General features: G+C 40.7%; 1 protein-coding gene across 2 annotated transcripts in view; it reads left to right on the forward strand.

Annotated features, from left to right (window-relative positions):
• The window catches only part of pde8b (phosphodiesterase 8B), a 359,526-nt gene extending 342,072 nt beyond the window's left edge, over positions 1-17,454 (forward strand). For both annotated transcript variants that reach the window (XM_041186070.1, XM_041186069.1), the window contains exons 19-23: positions 5,891-6,108; positions 7,295-7,433; positions 13,578-13,745; positions 15,193-15,322; positions 16,268-17,454. In XM_041186070.1, coding sequence (XP_041042004.1) covers positions 5,891-6,108; positions 7,295-7,433; positions 13,578-13,745; positions 15,193-15,322; positions 16,268-16,377 — 765 coding nt within the window. In that variant the 3' untranslated portion in view covers positions 16,378-17,454. The remainder of the gene's footprint in view (positions 1-5,890; positions 6,109-7,294; positions 7,434-13,577; positions 13,746-15,192; positions 15,323-16,267) is intronic.
• The last annotated feature ends 206 nt before the right edge of the window (positions 17,455-17,660 follow it).

Genomic DNA, 17,660 nt, shown 5'->3' on the forward strand with positions numbered 1-17,660 from the left:
ATTTTTAGGTCGGTGGGCAGGCACAATTGGCCAGGGAATGGACCGCCGCCCACGATCGGCCCCCGACTGCGATTTCATGCTGGCTGGCCAATTAATGACTGGCCAGGCAGCGTGAAGCTCGTTGAAATGCTCAGAACTGACGGGGTGGGGTCAGAAGGAAGGCGGGCGCTGATGTAAGCACGGGTGCAGGGAAGCGCTGAATAAAAGCTCCCTGAAGGCAGAGAGCTGCCTCAGGGAGCTGAGGACTTCAAAACCAATAAAGATCATGATGTTTGGGCTTTTTTTTCCAGATTTTACAATCAGTCACCTGCACATACACATGATAAAAATGCTGTCCATAGATTTTTATTTTTTTAAATTTTATAACAGAAACCTCATCCCGCCCTTGGATGAGGTTTTATGTAAAATGCAAAGTCCACCTGTCCAATTCGCCAACCGTAAGTTTGGACAGACCACGAGTAATCGGAGACAATTACAACTATAATGACCTCAATAGGCCTCTTAATTATCGGCGGGCGCGCTTCCGACTTTTGCATTGCCTGCCGGCCAAAATATTGTGTGATCACTGGATGACGTGTCGGGTGCGTGCCTGCATGCCAACCTAAAAATTCTGCCCCACATCTCTATTTGCCAGATCTTGGAGAATAAAGAAAAAAATGGCAAAGAATATATTGTCTGCATTGATCTATAAAGTTCTGGTCTGTGCAGTGAAAACTTCCATTTGAAAGAGAAGTGGTACAGCACAAGACCCAGTGAGCAAATGATGTGGCAAGTGAGGTAGGATGTTAAATCCTCAGAAACAAAACTCTGCAAAGACAGAGTATAGCAGAGGCACACTCTCTGGATCACAGAGAGAAAAAAATTGCCCTTACATTGGAGCATAAGAAATAGGAACAGGAGTAGACCATTCAGCCCCTTGAGCCTGCTCCGCTATTCAATAAGATCATGGCTGATGATCTTGTGTTTCGATTTCCACATTCCCATCTAACCCTCTGATAACCTTTGATTCCCTTGCCTAACAAGAATCTATCTACCTCCGTCTTAAAAATATTCAATGACCCCTGAGGCAGAGAATTCTGAAGTCACACAACCCTCAGAGACAAAAAATTTCTCCCTATCTCTGTCTTAAAAGGGCGATGCCTGTTTTTAAAACAATGCCCCCTAGTTCTGGACTCACCCACAAGAAGAAACATCCTTTTGATGTCCACCTTGTCAAGGCCGTTCAGGATCTTTTATAATTCAATCAAACCAACTCTCCCTCTTCTAAACTCGAGTGGAAGTAAATTCCAGTCTGTCCAACCTTTCCTCATTAGACAACCCACTCATTCCAGGTATCAATCTAGTAAACCTCCATTGAACCACCTCCAATGCATTTACATCTTTCCTTAAATAAGGGGACCAAAACTGCACACAGTATTCGAGGTGTGGTCTCACCAATGCCCTGTATAACTGAAGCATGACATGCTTATTTTTATGTTTAATCTCTCTCATAATAAAGGATAGCATTCCCTTCGCCTTCTTAATTACTTGCTATACTTGCGTACTAACTTTTTGATTCATGCACTAGAACACCTAGACCCCTCTACACCTCAGAATTATGCAGCCATTCTCCATTTAAGTGGTACTCTACTTTTTGTTCTTCCTGCCAAAGTGAACAACTTCACATTTTCCCACATTAAACTCCATTTGCCTGATCTTTGCCCACTCACTCAACCTATCTATTTCTATCTGCAGCCTCCTCATGTCCTTTTCACAACATACTTTCCTACCTAGCTTTGTGTCATCTGCAAATTTAGCTACCATGCCTTCACTCCCCTCATCTAAGTCATTGATGTAAATCATAAAAAGTTGAGGCCCCAGCACAGACCCCTGTGGGATGCCACTCATCACATCCTGCCAATCAGAAAAAGACCCATTTATGCATACTCTCTACTTTCTACCAATCAGCCAATCTTCTTTCCATGCTAATATGCTGCTCACTACACCATGCGCTTTTATTTTCCGTAATAGTCTTTGATGTGGCACCTTATTAAATGCCTTCTGGAAATCCCAGTACAGTATGTTTACAGGCTCCCCTTTATCCACTGCGTATTTTATTCCTTCAAAAAACTCCAATAAATTGGTTAAACATGAGTTTCCTTTCACAAAACCATGCTGACTCTTCCCTATTGCCGTGAGCTCTTCTAAGTGCTCAGCTATAACCTCCTTAATGATCGATTCTAATAACTTGCCCACGACAGACATCAAGCTAATTGGCCTATAGTTTCCTGTTTTCTGCCTCCATCCCTTCTTGAATAGAGGGGTTATATTTGCTACTTTCCAATCTGATGGAACCTTTCCAGAATCTAGCAAATTTTGGAAAATTAACACTAGCGAATCGGCAACCTCGTTAGCCACCTCTTTTAAGACCCTAGGATGTAGTCGATCGGGATCCGGAGACTTGCCAGCCTGCAGCTCCATCAATTTGCTCAGTGCTGTTTCCCTAGTGATTTCAATTTCACCAAGTTCCTTTCTCCTGTTCACCTCCTGATTTGCAGCTATTACTGGAATGTTTTTTGTATCCTCTGTAGTGAACACAAAAGCAAAATAGTTGTTCATTTCTTCTGCCATTTCCTTATTATCCACTATTAACTCCCCACTGTTACTTTCTAGAGGACCAACACTCACTTTACTTGCTGTTTTCCTTTTTAAGTACCTGCAGAAACTCTTGCTATCCATTTTTACATTTTTAGCTAGCTTCCTCTCATGCTCTAATTTCTCTCTCCTGATTAACCTTTTAGTCATTCTTTGCTGTTCTTTATATTCTGTCCAATCATCTGTCCTACCATTCATCTTAGCAGAGTTGTATGCTTTTTCCTTAAGTTTGATGCTTTTCTTAATATCTCTAGTTAACCACGGATGGTGGGTCCTCCTCTTAGAATTTTTCTTTATAGTAGGAATGTACTTATTCTGAATACTCTGATATATCCCCTTAAATGTCTGCCACTGCTTCTCTATTGATCTATCCTCTACCCTAGTTTCCCAGTTCACTTCAGCTAGCTCAGCTTTCATTCCCACATTATTGCCCTTATTTAAGTTTAAGATACTAGTCTTAGACCTGCTCACCTCCCTTTCAAACTGGGTGTAAAATTCAATCATATTGTGGTTGCTGGTACCTAGGGGTGCCTTTACTCGGAGGTCATTAATTAATCCTGTCACTTTACACAATGCCAAATCTAATATAACCTGCTCTCCGGTTGGTTCTAGAACATACTGCTCTAAGAAACTCTCTTGAAAGCATTCTAAGAAGTCCTCATCTGGGCTACCATTACCAATCTGATTTTTCCAATTTATGTGTAGATTAAAATCACCCATGATTATTGCCATCTCTTTATCGCAAGCACACAATATTTTCTCTTGAATACTTTGTCCTACACTGTGGATACTATTAGGGGGCCAGTGGCGACTCCCACTAATGACTTTTTTCCCCTGCTATTCCTCATCTCCACCCAAATCAATTCTACATTCTAATTTCCTGAACCAGGGTCATCTCTAACAATTGTATCAATGCCCTCTTTGATTAATAGTGTTACTCTCCACCTTTACCTAGCTTCCTATTCTTCTTGAACGTCATGTACCCATTAATATTAAGGACTCAATCATTGTCGTCCTGCAGCCACATCTCCATAATTGCTATCAGATCATATTTATTTTCTTCAATGTGGGCCATCAGTTCATTTACTTTGTTATGTATGCTATGTGCATTCAGATAGAGAGCCTTCAGTTTTGTCTTTTTGTTACCTTTGTAACATCTAGCCTTGACTGTTGATGTATTCTTAGGTTTTTTTCTTTCTGTCCCTTCATGCCATTCTCTGACCCTTGATTCTCATGACACTATTTTGCTCTCCTGTCTTGACTCTACACCTTGAATTGCTACTTCTCCCCAAGCTTGATCCCTCACCCCTCTCCTTTAGTTTAAAGCCCTGTCTACTTCCCTAGTTATGCGATTTGCAAGGACACTCGTCCCAGCATGGTTCAGGTGTAAACCGTCCCAACAGTACAGCCCCCACTTTCCGCAGTACTGATGCCAGTGCCCCACAAGCCAGAACCCACTTCTCCCACACCAGTCTTTGAGCCACACATTCATCTCTCTAATCTTATTTGCCTTATGCCAATTTGCACGTGGCTCAGGTAATAATCCAGAGATTATTACCTTTTAGGTTCTGCTTCTTAATTTGGTACCTAGCTCCTCATACTGGCTTTGCAGAACCTCTTTCCTTGTTCTACCTATGTCATTGGTACCCACATGGACCACGACAACTGGATCCTCCCCCTCCCACTGCAAGTTCCTCTCCAGTCTGAGCAGATGTCCTGAACCCTGGCACCGGGAAGGCAACATAGCCATCTGGACTTGCAATCTTTGCTGCAGAGAACAGTGTCAATCCTCTTCACCATGCTGTCCCCTACTACCACTATGTTCCTTTTTGCTCTCCTGATTGAATGGCTTCCTGTTCCACAGTGCCATGGCCAGCCAGCTCCTCCACCTTGTAGACTTTGCTTTCATCCACACAGATTGTGAGCACCTCAAATCTGTTTGACAATTGCAAAGTCTGAGGCTCCTCCCCTACTGACTGCTCGGTCCCATTATCTGCCTCACTGACAGTCACATCCTCCTGTCCCTCACTGCTGACCAGAACAGATGACCCTCTTCTAAGAGATGTGACTGTCTTCTGGAACAAAGTGTTCACATATTTCTCCCCCTCCCTTATGTTGCACAGTATCTGCATTTCAGCTTTCAGATCAATAATCCCGATTTGGAATTCCTCAAGATGCTTACACTTCCTGCAGACATGTTTGTCATGGATAGCCTTGACATCCAAAAGCTCCCACATCTCACAGCTGCAACATAACACCTGTCCTGCCATTCTAACTTATGTTATTTAGTTAATTTGCTTTCATTACTTTCTTCCTATGTATGCTACAATTTACTGTGTTTATTGAATGCTAGTACCATTGACAACCAAAGGTTATATGCTTCTTAGCTACAGGTATGTGTTTTAGATGTTTGTTTAAATTATTTTTATTGCTTTTTTTTAATCTTTATTGTTGAATTTAAATTTTAAAGTTTTCCAACTTTTGCGTCTTATTTAAAGTCTTAGTTCTTTTTATTTATAGATCTACCTTAGCTCGCCTGTCCTAAGCTGGTTTCTCACACACTGTCCCTTAGACTGAGCACTTACTGGCCAATCAACTTACTGGCTTCCTGTGACATCACAGTTGCTTTTTAATTTTTCTTCGACTGCATCCTTCTCAGACTGAAGTCTCTCGCACTCTCCGCACCCTTTTCAGACTGAAGTCTCTCCCGCTCTCCGTGCCCTTTTCAGACTGAAGTCTCTCCTACGCTCTGCGCTCTTTTCAGAATGAATTCTCTCCCGCTCACCATGCCCTTCTCAGACTGAAGCCTCTCCCGCTCTCCACGCCCTTTTCAAACTGACATCTCTCCCACTCTCCACGTCATTTTTAAACTGAAGTCTCTCCCACTCTCAGCGCTCTTTTCAGACTGAAGTCTCTCCTGTTCTCCATGTCCTTTTTAAACCCTTTGGCGAAGGGTAAATACCCTCAGCATTTTTAAAAAGTGATCCCGTAAATTATTGTGACAAGATCTTCAAATGCCTAAAAATATTTTACAATTATTTTGGCAATGTGTTTTCTAATTTTAGATGTCTTATATCTCTAATGGAAATGGTAATATTTTATGATTTGCATAAACCCAATTATCAATGCTTTCATTTATGATTAACTCATGAATTTCTCATTTTTGCATAATTATTAGAATTTCACTGAAACCAGGCACCAATTAACATTTTCTTTCTTGGTTTGTACAGCTGCTGATTTATTGCTATGTTTTCAGGGGAGTTTGGATGAGTTGGATGAGGTTGCAGCGCTCATTGCAGCCACAGTGCATGATGTGGACCATCCAGGGCGCACCAACTCCTTCCTGTGTAATGCAGGAAGTGAGTTAGCAGTACTGTACAACGACACGGCAGTTCTGGAAAGTCACCATGCAGCCCTGGCTTTCCAACTTACATCTGGAGATGACAAGTGCAACATCTTCAAGAACATTGAAAGGTTATATTGACTAATCAATAGATTATCAGACGACTGAAAGTCCTTAGTACCAGGACAGTATGTGCATATAGTTTGTTAAATAATGCAACTTCTAAACTCTGTCATGAAACTATCATATTTTTCACAATATTCTAAGGTCGGCGTATGTATATGTGTGTGTGTGTGTGTGGTTCAGCATGTGGCTGATTTAATTGAATTATGGTCGGATAGAACGCAAGGTTGAAATTATCAAAGAGTTAGGTGTAAAAAGGGTATTTCAAATGGTAATGAGTGAGCTAGGGCAAAGTGTGTGAATGAAATTTGCATTTTTAGATAAGGGGAAAAGTTGTTGGATTTTCAAAGAAACATAAAGTTTTACCACTAACAAGATAATTAGGGCAAGGTTGTTACATTTATTTTTCCCAAAAGGAAAAGGGCATGTTGACAACATGAAAATTTTTCATAGGATGAGAAAAGGAAATTCTAAAGACAAGTGGTAACAATGGGATTTACAGATTAAAGAGGAAGAAATCTATTTAAAGAAGGATGGAATGTTGTATCAAGTGTGGCCAAGTTTCCCTTGTGGATTTGGTCAGCCTGGCAAATACTACCTGCTGTATCATAACAAAGTTATAAGTAGGAATTTAAAAGGTACTTTCTTTTGCTCTCTGAGGAAGGCCAAAAGTTCATATCAGAATATCAAAAATTTGCATTTATATAGCACCTTTAATGCAGTAAAATATCTTAAGGCACTTCGCAGAGGTGTAATCGTCCCAGAATTGACACCAAGCCAAAGAAAGAGATTTTAGAAACAAGTAACTAAAAACTTGGTAGATTTTAAGGAGCTCCTTAAAGGAGGAGAGAGAGATTTGGGAAGGGAATTTTTTATTTCTTTCACTGGATGTGGACATCACTGGATAACATCCAACGCTTAGGGCTGAAACAGTTGAAGACTTGAAAACGATGGGTAGGAAGAAATGTTCTGGTGCATCAAGCCTGTCCTACACTCACAATGGCTGGAGCATCATGATTAGACATTAAACGGGGACCAGAATAATTAAATATATGTGTTAAATATATTGTTACTAGGTATTTAAGAAAAGAGAAAGCTATATATATTTTTAAATCAAACAGCAGCAAGACTTTGCCTCAAGATTAGCAACAATAAAATATCAGTAAGTAATCATGAATCCAATTTTTTTTCTAGGAATCAATTTCGAACGTTGCGACAAGTGATCATTGACATGGTTTTGGCGACAGAGATGACAAAGCATTTTGAACATGTGAACAAATTTGTGAACAGCATCAACAAACCTATGACTTCTATTGAGGAAACCAGCTCAAATGTAAGTTTTAAGCCTCAGCCTCCTCATCATCATGTATCAATGACATGGAATAGACTGGCAGTCACAGTCAAGATTGGCACAAGAGGCCCTAAAAGTAAATCCACTCCATAAAATTTATCTATATTATTATAGTACAAGTGCTACCCTTAATTGATTTCTAGGCAGTAATTTAATCTCAAGGCTCATTGGCATTTTGATTATAAACTGCACAAGCTTCCTGCACATAGTTGATAACATTAACTGAGCCTTTTAATTAAAGAATTGCTTTATAAATTTACCCAGGCTCACATCATTCCTTGATTCTGACATCAGTATCTTAGACATATACAAACAAAAAGAAAACACTTTTTAGTCTTGGATGTGGGTGACACTGGTAAAGTCAACAGTATTTGTGCAACTCTAGTTTCTGTTGAGGTGGTGGTTGCTGGCCTGCTTGTTGATCTGTGCAGCACAAGCACTCCTACAGTGCTGTTGGGGAAGGAGATCCAGGATTTTGATCCAGGAGCAATGATATATGTCCAAATCTGAATGGTCTGTGGCTTGGACAGGAAACTGGAGGTGATGGTTTTCCAATGAAGCTGCTTCCCCTGTTCTCCTGGACAGAAGTTTTGGATTTAGGAGTTGCTGAAGTCCTTCCTGTAGATAGCATAGACACACAGAATCATACAGTGCAGAAGAGGCCCTTCGGCCCATTGAGTTTGCACCAACACATGAGAAACGCCTGACCTACCTACCTAATCCCATTTACCAGCACTTGGCCCAAAGCCTTGAGTGTTATGACATGCCAAGTGCTCATCCAGGTACTTTTTAAAGGATGTGAGGCAACCCGCCTCTACCACCCTCCTAGGCAGTGCATTCCAGACCGTCACACCTTCTGGGTAAAAAAGTTTTTCCTCACATCCCCCCTAAACCTCCTGCCCCTCACCTTGAACTTATGTCCCCTCGTGACTGACTCTTCAACTAAGGGGAACAGCTGCTCCCTATCCACCCTGTCCATGCCCCTCATAATCTTGTACAACTCGATCAGGTCACCTCTCAGTCTTCTCTGCTCCAACGAAAACAACCCAAGTCTATCCAACCTCTCTTCATAACTTAAATGTTTCATCCCAGGCAACATCCTGGTGAATCTCCTCTGCACCCCGTCCAGTGCAATCACATCCTTCCTATAATGTGGTGACCAGAACTGCACACATTACTCCAGCTGTGGCCTCACCAAGGTTCTATACAACTCCAACATGATCTCCCTACTTTTGTAATCTATGCCTCGATTGATAAAGGCAAGTGCCCCATGTGCCTTTTTCACCACCCCACTAACATGCCCCTCCGCCTTCAGAGATCTATGGACACACATGCCAAGGTCCCTTTGTTCCTCAGAACTACTTAGTGTCATGCCATTCATTCAATACTTCCTTGTCAAATTACTCCTTCCAAAGTGTATTACGTCACACTTTTCAGGGTTAAATTCCATCTGCCACTTATCTGCCCATTTGACCATCCCGTCTATATTTTCCTGTAGCCCAAGACACTCAACCTCACAGTTAACCACCCGGCTAATCTTTGTGTCATCCGCAAACTTACTAAACCTACCCCCCACATAGTCATCTATGTCGTTTATATAAATGACAAATAGAGAGGGAGCAAAGATCCCTGTGGTACGCCACTGGACGCTGATTTCCAGTCACTAAAGCATTCATCTGTCATCACCCTATGCCACTTACAACTAAGCCAATTTTGAATCCACCTTATCAAATTACCCTGTATCCCATGTGCATTTGCCGTCTTTATAAGTCTCCCATGTGGGACCTTGTCAAAGGCTTTGCTGAAATCTATATCAACTACATCAACTGCACTACCCTCACCTTCAAACCTGGTCACCTCCTCAAAAAATTCAATCAAATTTGTTAGGCATGACCTCCCTCTAACAAAGCCATGCTGACTATCCCTGATCAAACCTTGCCTCTCCAAGTAGAGATAGATTCTCTCCTTAGAATTTTCTTCAATAGACTCACTGGCCTGTACTTCGCTGGCTTCTCTCTACAACCCTTCTTAAATAGCAGAAGCACATTATCTGTTCTCCAGTCCTCTGGCACCTCCCCCGTGGCCAATTACAATCAGGATAGGCCAATGGTAGAAGGAGGTGTGTGCACAATCTGATGGTTAAAGTGCCAATCAAAAAGACTGCTTTGTAAAAGACCTTTTAATAGAATGACCATTTTCACCATCACATGATTTCTGATTGACCTTTTTGTAGTTAAGTGTACTATTTTGGGGGTACAATTTAAACTTTAATTTTGCAAGTCCGTATTCACAAATTACTTTGCTTGTTCATATGAGGCTTTAACCACTAGGCAGCAGGAGACAGTCTGGCGAAGTGACTCAGGAAACTTTACTTAAGTTATAAAGTAATACTTAACGAAGCAGGGCAGCAATTATACGGGCATATTAAAGTTCTTGCTTCCCAGATCAGCTTAGTACACAGGTCAACACTGGGACTTCCTCTCCATCAGTTCTGTGGTCTTCTGCTGGAAGGCAGGCTCTGTAAACTTCAGCTTCAACCTTGAGATGTGCCTTGGTCACTGAAAGCTACTGCTCATTAACCCTTTCCAAACCACAACCCGCAACCTGGTCAGTGGTATCCATGAACTTTAATTGGTCCAGGCAGTGCATGATAAGATTATGATTGGCTGTGTGATGCATGTGCAGTGCATGGACACTTACTGAATACTCTGAGCTCATTGTCTTGGATTTTGCTTAATTGGTGTTACTTCCTGATTAAGTCAGATACTTACGTTACTGTGCCTACTGATTAAATCAGTTACTTATCTATTACTATCTGTATGTGTTGTTGATTAAATCAGTCACTTATCAATGACTGTCTGCTTTTAGAGGGCACTTGCTGGGTGATGTGCCTGTTGTGTTTGACATGAGCTGGTTTATTTTTGAAACAAATTGCAATGTTACTTATAACTTTAAGCCAAGCGATATCGAACTAAAACAGGGGATTGCACAGTAGGTAATGCTTAAAAATCTATACAGTGTGTATAAAATATGTGCATAGCAATAATCAGTGTTTAAAAGGTTAGGTTAATGCAGTAATGAGTAGAATAATTAGCGTGGTGACAGGATATAGCTCATTCAAACTTGAATGATTGTAAGTTTCGCACTGATATAGCAGCATTTTGGAATTAACACTGTCTGCCAAGTTGCAAAAGTAGACACTAATCTTCAATACTAATTCCTATAAATTTCAACTATCAATGTAATACAATAAGATAATTGTGTTTTATTGGCATTCTCTGAAGTTTGGTACATCTTCCAATTTATGACAAGAAATGGAAGTTATTGTTCTGGATATAAATGCCACAATTTACAAAAATATAATCCTGGCAGAAATCTATTTTTATTGTATTATTATAACAATGTATTTGATGTGCAAGTGCAGTGGGAGTCTAAAGCACAACATGTAGTGAAATCTGCTTAATGCTGGCACAATTGTCAGTTCATTGGAGGAAATCCTATATAAGCCTTGAGCATCTTGAGTACCTTGTGCTCTGTTCACCCACCTTCCAGGAAATATGAAAATGACCAGATAATGGGCTGGATTATCTACCTAGAGGCGGTAGCGGGAGTCAGGAAATTTCCCAGCTTGGCATGCCCTTCTCAGGAAAAAATGCTTGCAAGGGCGGCATTTTCATTCGGGGTGGGAGGGGGGTGGGCAAGTGCTGAGTTAGACCCCCCACCTCTGGAAACAGTTTGGAGACAGGCACAGGGGCTGCTGAGTGCGAAGGCAGGCTGTTTAAAAGACCCGCCTCAGTGTTCTTTGAATTCATTCCAGCATTTTATTTAATACTAGGCTTTCAGCCAAGCCTCATTATGCATTCTTGGCTGAGAGCCCAGACATCCATTAGTCTGTTGAAACAGCTGTGCCCAAGAAAGCATTGCTTAATTGACAGCTCTTTCTTTTAGATCTATTTTGTCAATTGCACAATATTTATTTGCACTAGATAAAGAGGTGCCAAATGCTTGTAGTTTCTGCTATTGATACTTTAAAGGTTTGGATGACTGACACTTTTGTAGGGCTGTAATAAAAGAAGCTTTTTTAATAAAGTTATGAATGAATGACTGGTACATGTCATTGTTACTATAGGGTTCATTGGCTCTGTATAGTGTGTATACTGGTGAATAGGCATGAAAGTGCCATAGGTTGGCTTGGAAGGTATGAGGGGCCATTGGCATTGGGTAGAGGGGCACAGGTTGGCATGAGGGACATGGGTAAGACCTTTTGAACTTACCTTTCGAAAGGTTTCCTCATCCAGATAATGGTTCACAACACCTAGGAGGGGCTGTGAACCATGACTCCTTAAAAAGTCAACCCGACTCCACGAAATTGCGGAGAAGTTGGAAATAACTGTCCCGACAGTGGAGCTGGCCAAGCTGGGTGTGCAGAATGTGGGCTCGTGACCCGCATCACCCCACACCTTAATCCTATGTTGACGAAAATTGGGGGCGAATCAGATCCCAGCCATTATTTTTAAAGGTCCACAGAGTCTCCCCAACTCTGTGAAAATCCAGCCCAATCACTCTTTGTGATGTCAATTGAGGAATAAAGATTGGCTAGGACAAAAGAGATAACTCCCCTGCTCTTCTTAAATAGTGCTATCTTATCTTTCACATGCACCTGAAAGGGCGGGCGGGAACTTCGGTTTAACATCTCATCCAAAAGATGCATCACTCCTTCAATACTGCATTGGAGCATCAGCCTTGATTTTTGTACTCAAGTCCTGGAGTGGGATTTGAACACAGAGCCTTCTGATTTAGAGAAAAGAGTGCTACCAGCTGAACTGCAGCTAACACTTTGTAATAAAGGACTGTTCAAAACCAAGAAAGATCATCTTGATGTATTGGGTCGGGCCTACTGATTACAGATTTCTTACACCGCTTCATTTCTCACACCCTTTATTAGCGCTATCTTCCAAATATCTATCTTGAAATTTCTAATGTCCTCCATCTCCCTTAGTGGGTTATTTTGCTTATTCAACATCCTTTGTGTAAAGCAATGTATATTTTCCCCTTGGCCGATTATAGTAGCTGATCAGTATGGGCAATTTTTGCCTGAGTGCTTGCAGAAGTACTTACAGTGCTGGACAATCAAATTAGCTTTGCTCAATCGGTAATGCCCAAAGCTTTAGTGATTTGGTGAGTAAATCAGCTATCTATGCCTTCCCCTCACCATTTAACATGCTTAGCAAGCTCCCTACAACAGTTAAAGCTGCTTTTGAGGTTTTAGGGCTGCTTCCTTCTTGTTGGTTGGCCCACAGTTTGGACAAATATTCCAACAGTTTTGCCCACAATATATTGTATACATTTGCCAAGAAGCCCTTGATAACCTGTGTTTTATCCTTGTTTTTTATTCTGGGTTTAAGCGGCCAGAACAACAATAACTTCATCAAAAAGAAGGGTTTGGAACAGGTTTTTTAAGAAGTTACAAGTGGAGAGATGGAGAGGTTTAGATAGGGTATTCCAGAGCATGGAATCCAGGTGCCTGAAACTTCATTGTCAATGATAAAGCAAAAAGGAGGCAGGGTGTGTATTAAATACTAGAGAGGAAGATGGTTTGGTGAGAGCTTACAGGGCTAGAAAAAATTGAGTTCAATTGCTAATTATTAGGCTGTTTAACTAAGTACCCATTTGGTTGCATAAAAGGGATAACAGCTGAGATTAGTCTGGTCTATGGAGAGTTTTATGACAAGCACTAAAACTCTGTCTGGAGGAGTTTGTCTAGGTTTCGGTCTTCATTTCTAAACAACTATTGGAACTTAACACAATGGCCCTGAATTTCCACAGGGGTTCTCCTGATCTTCTGGCTTAACTTTGGCAGGAGATCAAAGACATCTTGAGAACTGGTGTCAATGGCCAGTGATGCCATTTCTCCAGAGCTTCTGCCTAACTCCAGCTGTAGATATGACTAGAAAGTGGATGAACCCCCAGAACTTCAGGGCAAAAAGTTTACCTTATGTTTTTTCTGATTGCTCGGTAGTGTTCTATAACATGGAACAGTTGATTTACCCTTGCAATCTAAATTGCTGCACCAGATTTAAATGGTTGGTAATTGTGTACAAACTACTAATTTCTGTTGTGTTCCAGAGTGAATGCAGTGATGGTGAATATCTGTCCAGTATAAAGAACTCAATTGAGGACAGACTGCTCATTAAACGCATGTTGATTAAATGCGCTGATGTCGCTAACCCTTGCCGCTCCGTGAAGTTATGTGTCGAATGGGCAGGGAGAATTTCAGAAGAATATTTTGCTCAGGTAACATTGCAATATTTCGCCATTATTTAAGTTTGGACGGGATCAACATGCTTAAACTGAGCCCCGCTAAATTTAAACTGATAAAGAGGAGTTGATCTTCTGTTTTCTTTTTCTTGATGCATACTATAAACATGAGAAGTAGGCCATTCGGCCCATCGAGCCTACTCCCCCATTCAATAAGACCATGGCTGATCTGCTTGTATTACTAATTCCACATTCCTTTCTACCTCCAATAACCTTCCATTCCCTTGCCTAACAAGAATCTATCTACCTCTGTCTTAAAGTTATTCAGTGACCCCCACCTCCACCGCCTTCTGATGCAGAGAATTCCAAAGTCACATACGCCTCAGAGAAAAAAATTCTCCCCATCTCTGTCCTAAAAGGGCACCCCCTAATTTTAAAACACTGGCCCCTATCTCTCGACTCACCCTCAAGAGGAAACATCATTTCCGCATTCGCCTTGTCACTCAATCAAGTCACCCTTCATTCTTCTAAACTCCAGTGGAAACAAGCCCAGCCTGTCCAACCTTTCCCCATAAGACAACTCATTCATTCCAGATATCAATCTAGTAAACCTACTCTGAACCACCTCTAATACATTAACATCCATGCTATAAGCTTTCTAGTATAATGCAAGATTCTTAGTTTATCCTTGCTGAAAGTATATTTTTATAACTGAAATAATTGTAACTGTCAGCATTATATTTTAATATTTCCACATTCATGTGGTTGACAATAAAACGCTCAAATTTAGCCATAAGGAGAAAGCTCAGGTTCAATTCATTTGTCCTGACTTAGGCCATCTCAACCAGGGAAGCTGTTGGAACACTGCAGTTGGCCTCAATGCCCCAGGGGATAGGTAGTCAGCGAGGGTCTCCATTTCTGATTGATATACGGTTGCAAGTGTGCATGTTCAAATGTCATGGAGGAGGGTTCAGTCAGCTAACACTCACTGTCAAATTACCTGAACAATAAGTGCAAATAATAGGGCAAAGTACCAGAAAGCAACTGGAGCCCATAAAACTGTATTCCAGCAAGGGAAGCAAATTGGAGAGGGAGGGGAAAGCCTAGACCAAGACATTTGACCTGTATTAAGTGGAACTCTCTGTGCATCTGTTTCAATCAGAAAAAGAGAGTAGGTATAATTTTCTAATTTGCACTCTCAGTGGGGAGCCTTGCCTACCCGGAGTGCGTATCAGATATTCCGATGCCATCCAATTTTCTCATATGCTGTCTGGGCGAGTGAGGCTCCCTTCTTATGGGACCGCAAAGTCAGAAAATTCCAGTTTGTTTAAATCACCATGTTTGAACGCTCCTCGCAATGGTCATCAGTCTGTAGTTTACTTTTTTGCACAAAATTAAACCACAGGCTTCATGCCCTATGCAATGACACCATTGTCTGCTTCATTCATGTAACAATTATTAATTACTACGTCTTTGTCAACAGACAGATGAGGAGAAACACCAAGGTCTGCCAGTTGTGATGCCAGTCTTTGATCGGAATACCTGTAGTATTCCAAAATCTCAAATATCGTTTATCGATTATTTTATAAATGACATGTTTGATGCTTGGGATGGTAAGAATGTCTTTTTTTTAATCATTTATATGTGGACTTTTAAGTCATTTTTAATCTGTCAATAAACCCAGAGTCACTATATTGTGACCCTCATACTGCCTTGGGTTGTATACTTCTCAATGAATGTATTCACCCCAGCTCAGAGGGAGAATCTGAATTTCCCGGAAATTTCGTCTGCTATGACATGGTCAATAATGGGCTGGAAATCCCTTTCACAATTTGTAAATGGGGTTTTGCCACACTTTCAATAAAGTTACGACAACACAGTAGCAGAATGTCGAAGGAAATTCAGGGTCATAATTTATTGGAATGAATTGTCCACCCATTATGCACCTGGGAGCATTAATATTAACTTGAATAGCTTTAAAATGTCTCTTCAGAAATGCCAAAGGGTCAGTTAGAGTAAGTGGTCATGGAGATTTTGGCCACTTTTACCCACATTAAAATATTCAGTTATAACCCTGCAGGGAGGTGGTTAAGGAAACATTGGCACATAGCCAGCCACATGCTGTGAAGGAGCAAAAAAATCAACACAAGAAATTCTTACAATTTCCTTCATAGCTAGTTTCAGAATGCTATTGACAGAGGTTTGGGAGCAGAATACTTGCCTGCTCTCTTGCCAGGAATTGGTGGGAATGGAGAGGATGCTTCCTACTGGCAGGTATTTGAATTCTGGCACATATGAGTATAGTAGAAACTATATATAGATGTATAAATCCTAAATGAAAGACCCAATATCACAAAAATAATGCAGTTTTACACATGCCGTACCTCAGAGTCATACACTGTAACTATGTTTATTTAAAAAGACCAAGTTGTCTTTTTTAATGTATTACATTTGTGTTTTATTAGAAAAGATGGTCATGTATACATAGTGTGTTGAATTAAGTACTATCCAATAATTTAATGATTATTTTCATGTCATTTCAACTGTCTTCCTTTCAGCATTTGCAAACCTCCCTAAATTAATACAGCACTTAGCTGAGAATTACAAGTACTGGAAGACTCTCGACGAATGCAAGTGTAAAGGTCTGCGACTTCCACCTGACCTTTAAAAGAAAAAAGGTGCAAGGACAACATGTTTGTTTGCCAACCTCACTTTAACTCATGACTCAAGCAAAGCCATTAAGAGATTCTATTTTAGTTCAAGTGACTGTAAATTTGTAATGTAATATAAATCCTATACAATGCAGGACGACTTGATGTACAGCGTGCAGGAAATTATGTTGAATTTTCATTGGTGTCCCAATTACAAACCAAATAGCACACAACTCTTGAGTTTCGACACTGACTTTGTCATGTTCAAGTAAATTTTAGTACCATTCCTGAGGAATATCACAGAGTAAGGAAAAGAACAGGTACATCTTTGTTGAGAGAAGGCACAATGAGAGTACTGGTTCTGCAATTATTATCCTAAAACCATATATGTAAGTAAGCCTTTCATTTCCTACAGAGTTCTTTCTTCAAAGTTTTAGATACTTGGAAGAACTAGGGGCAATATTCTAACTACATTCACCAATTTGTCATCGTTTTAATAAATGACAGTTGGGGCATTAAGGCAGCTCTGGGCAGTAGTAGGTTTCACTAACTCTATAAATACTTAACACGGAAATAAATCTTTTCTCCTGGCGAAAAATAAAAATCAGCTCAACAAATTATTGTGAGAGTGAGATCCCTTAATTTATGTCACACTGATATATTCTGATTTGATATTTAAAGTTACACTTTGCCAAGGCCTTACTTAATCTGTGCCAAAATCCTGAAGTCAATATAACGGCAATCAATTTATTTTTCGAAATGTGATTGAATGTACCAAGTAAATTATTTCTGCATTCCATGCTGATCTATGTGGAAATATGCGCTAACACTTGTGGGTTTCACCTACATTAGTGTTCTGACCAATATGTGTAACAACCCCAACACAGCTGCCCTATATTAATGAAGTATTCTGAATAAAGTCACAAGGTAGTTAAGAATGAGGTGGGCCATTTCTTTCATCTTAGCACATTCATCCAGGTGTATCCTAATGTCCCCCTATTGCATTATCTATATTGTTTCTTAAATGATTCCTGGGTTTTTGCCTCCACTATTCTATGAAGGTGGAGATCTTGTGACGCAGTGGGTAGCATCACTGCCTCTAAGCCAGAAGCTCTGGGTTCACGTCCCACTCCAGGACTTGATGGCCAAGGAAGGTGTATTCATAATGTGGCCAAACAGGTTGAGTGCAACTAATCACCCTGTAAATCCTTCCAATATGCCTATGGCAGGCAGTAAGAGTGGCAGTGTGTCCTAGTCAATCATACTAATGTGGAGTGGTGCCCCTCAAGCTATAGCCATT

This window comes from Carcharodon carcharias, chromosome 4 (assembly GCF_017639515.1).
Source record: "Carcharodon carcharias isolate sCarCar2 chromosome 4, sCarCar2.pri, whole genome shotgun sequence".
NCBI lineage: Eukaryota > Metazoa > Chordata > Chondrichthyes > Lamniformes > Lamnidae > Carcharodon > Carcharodon carcharias.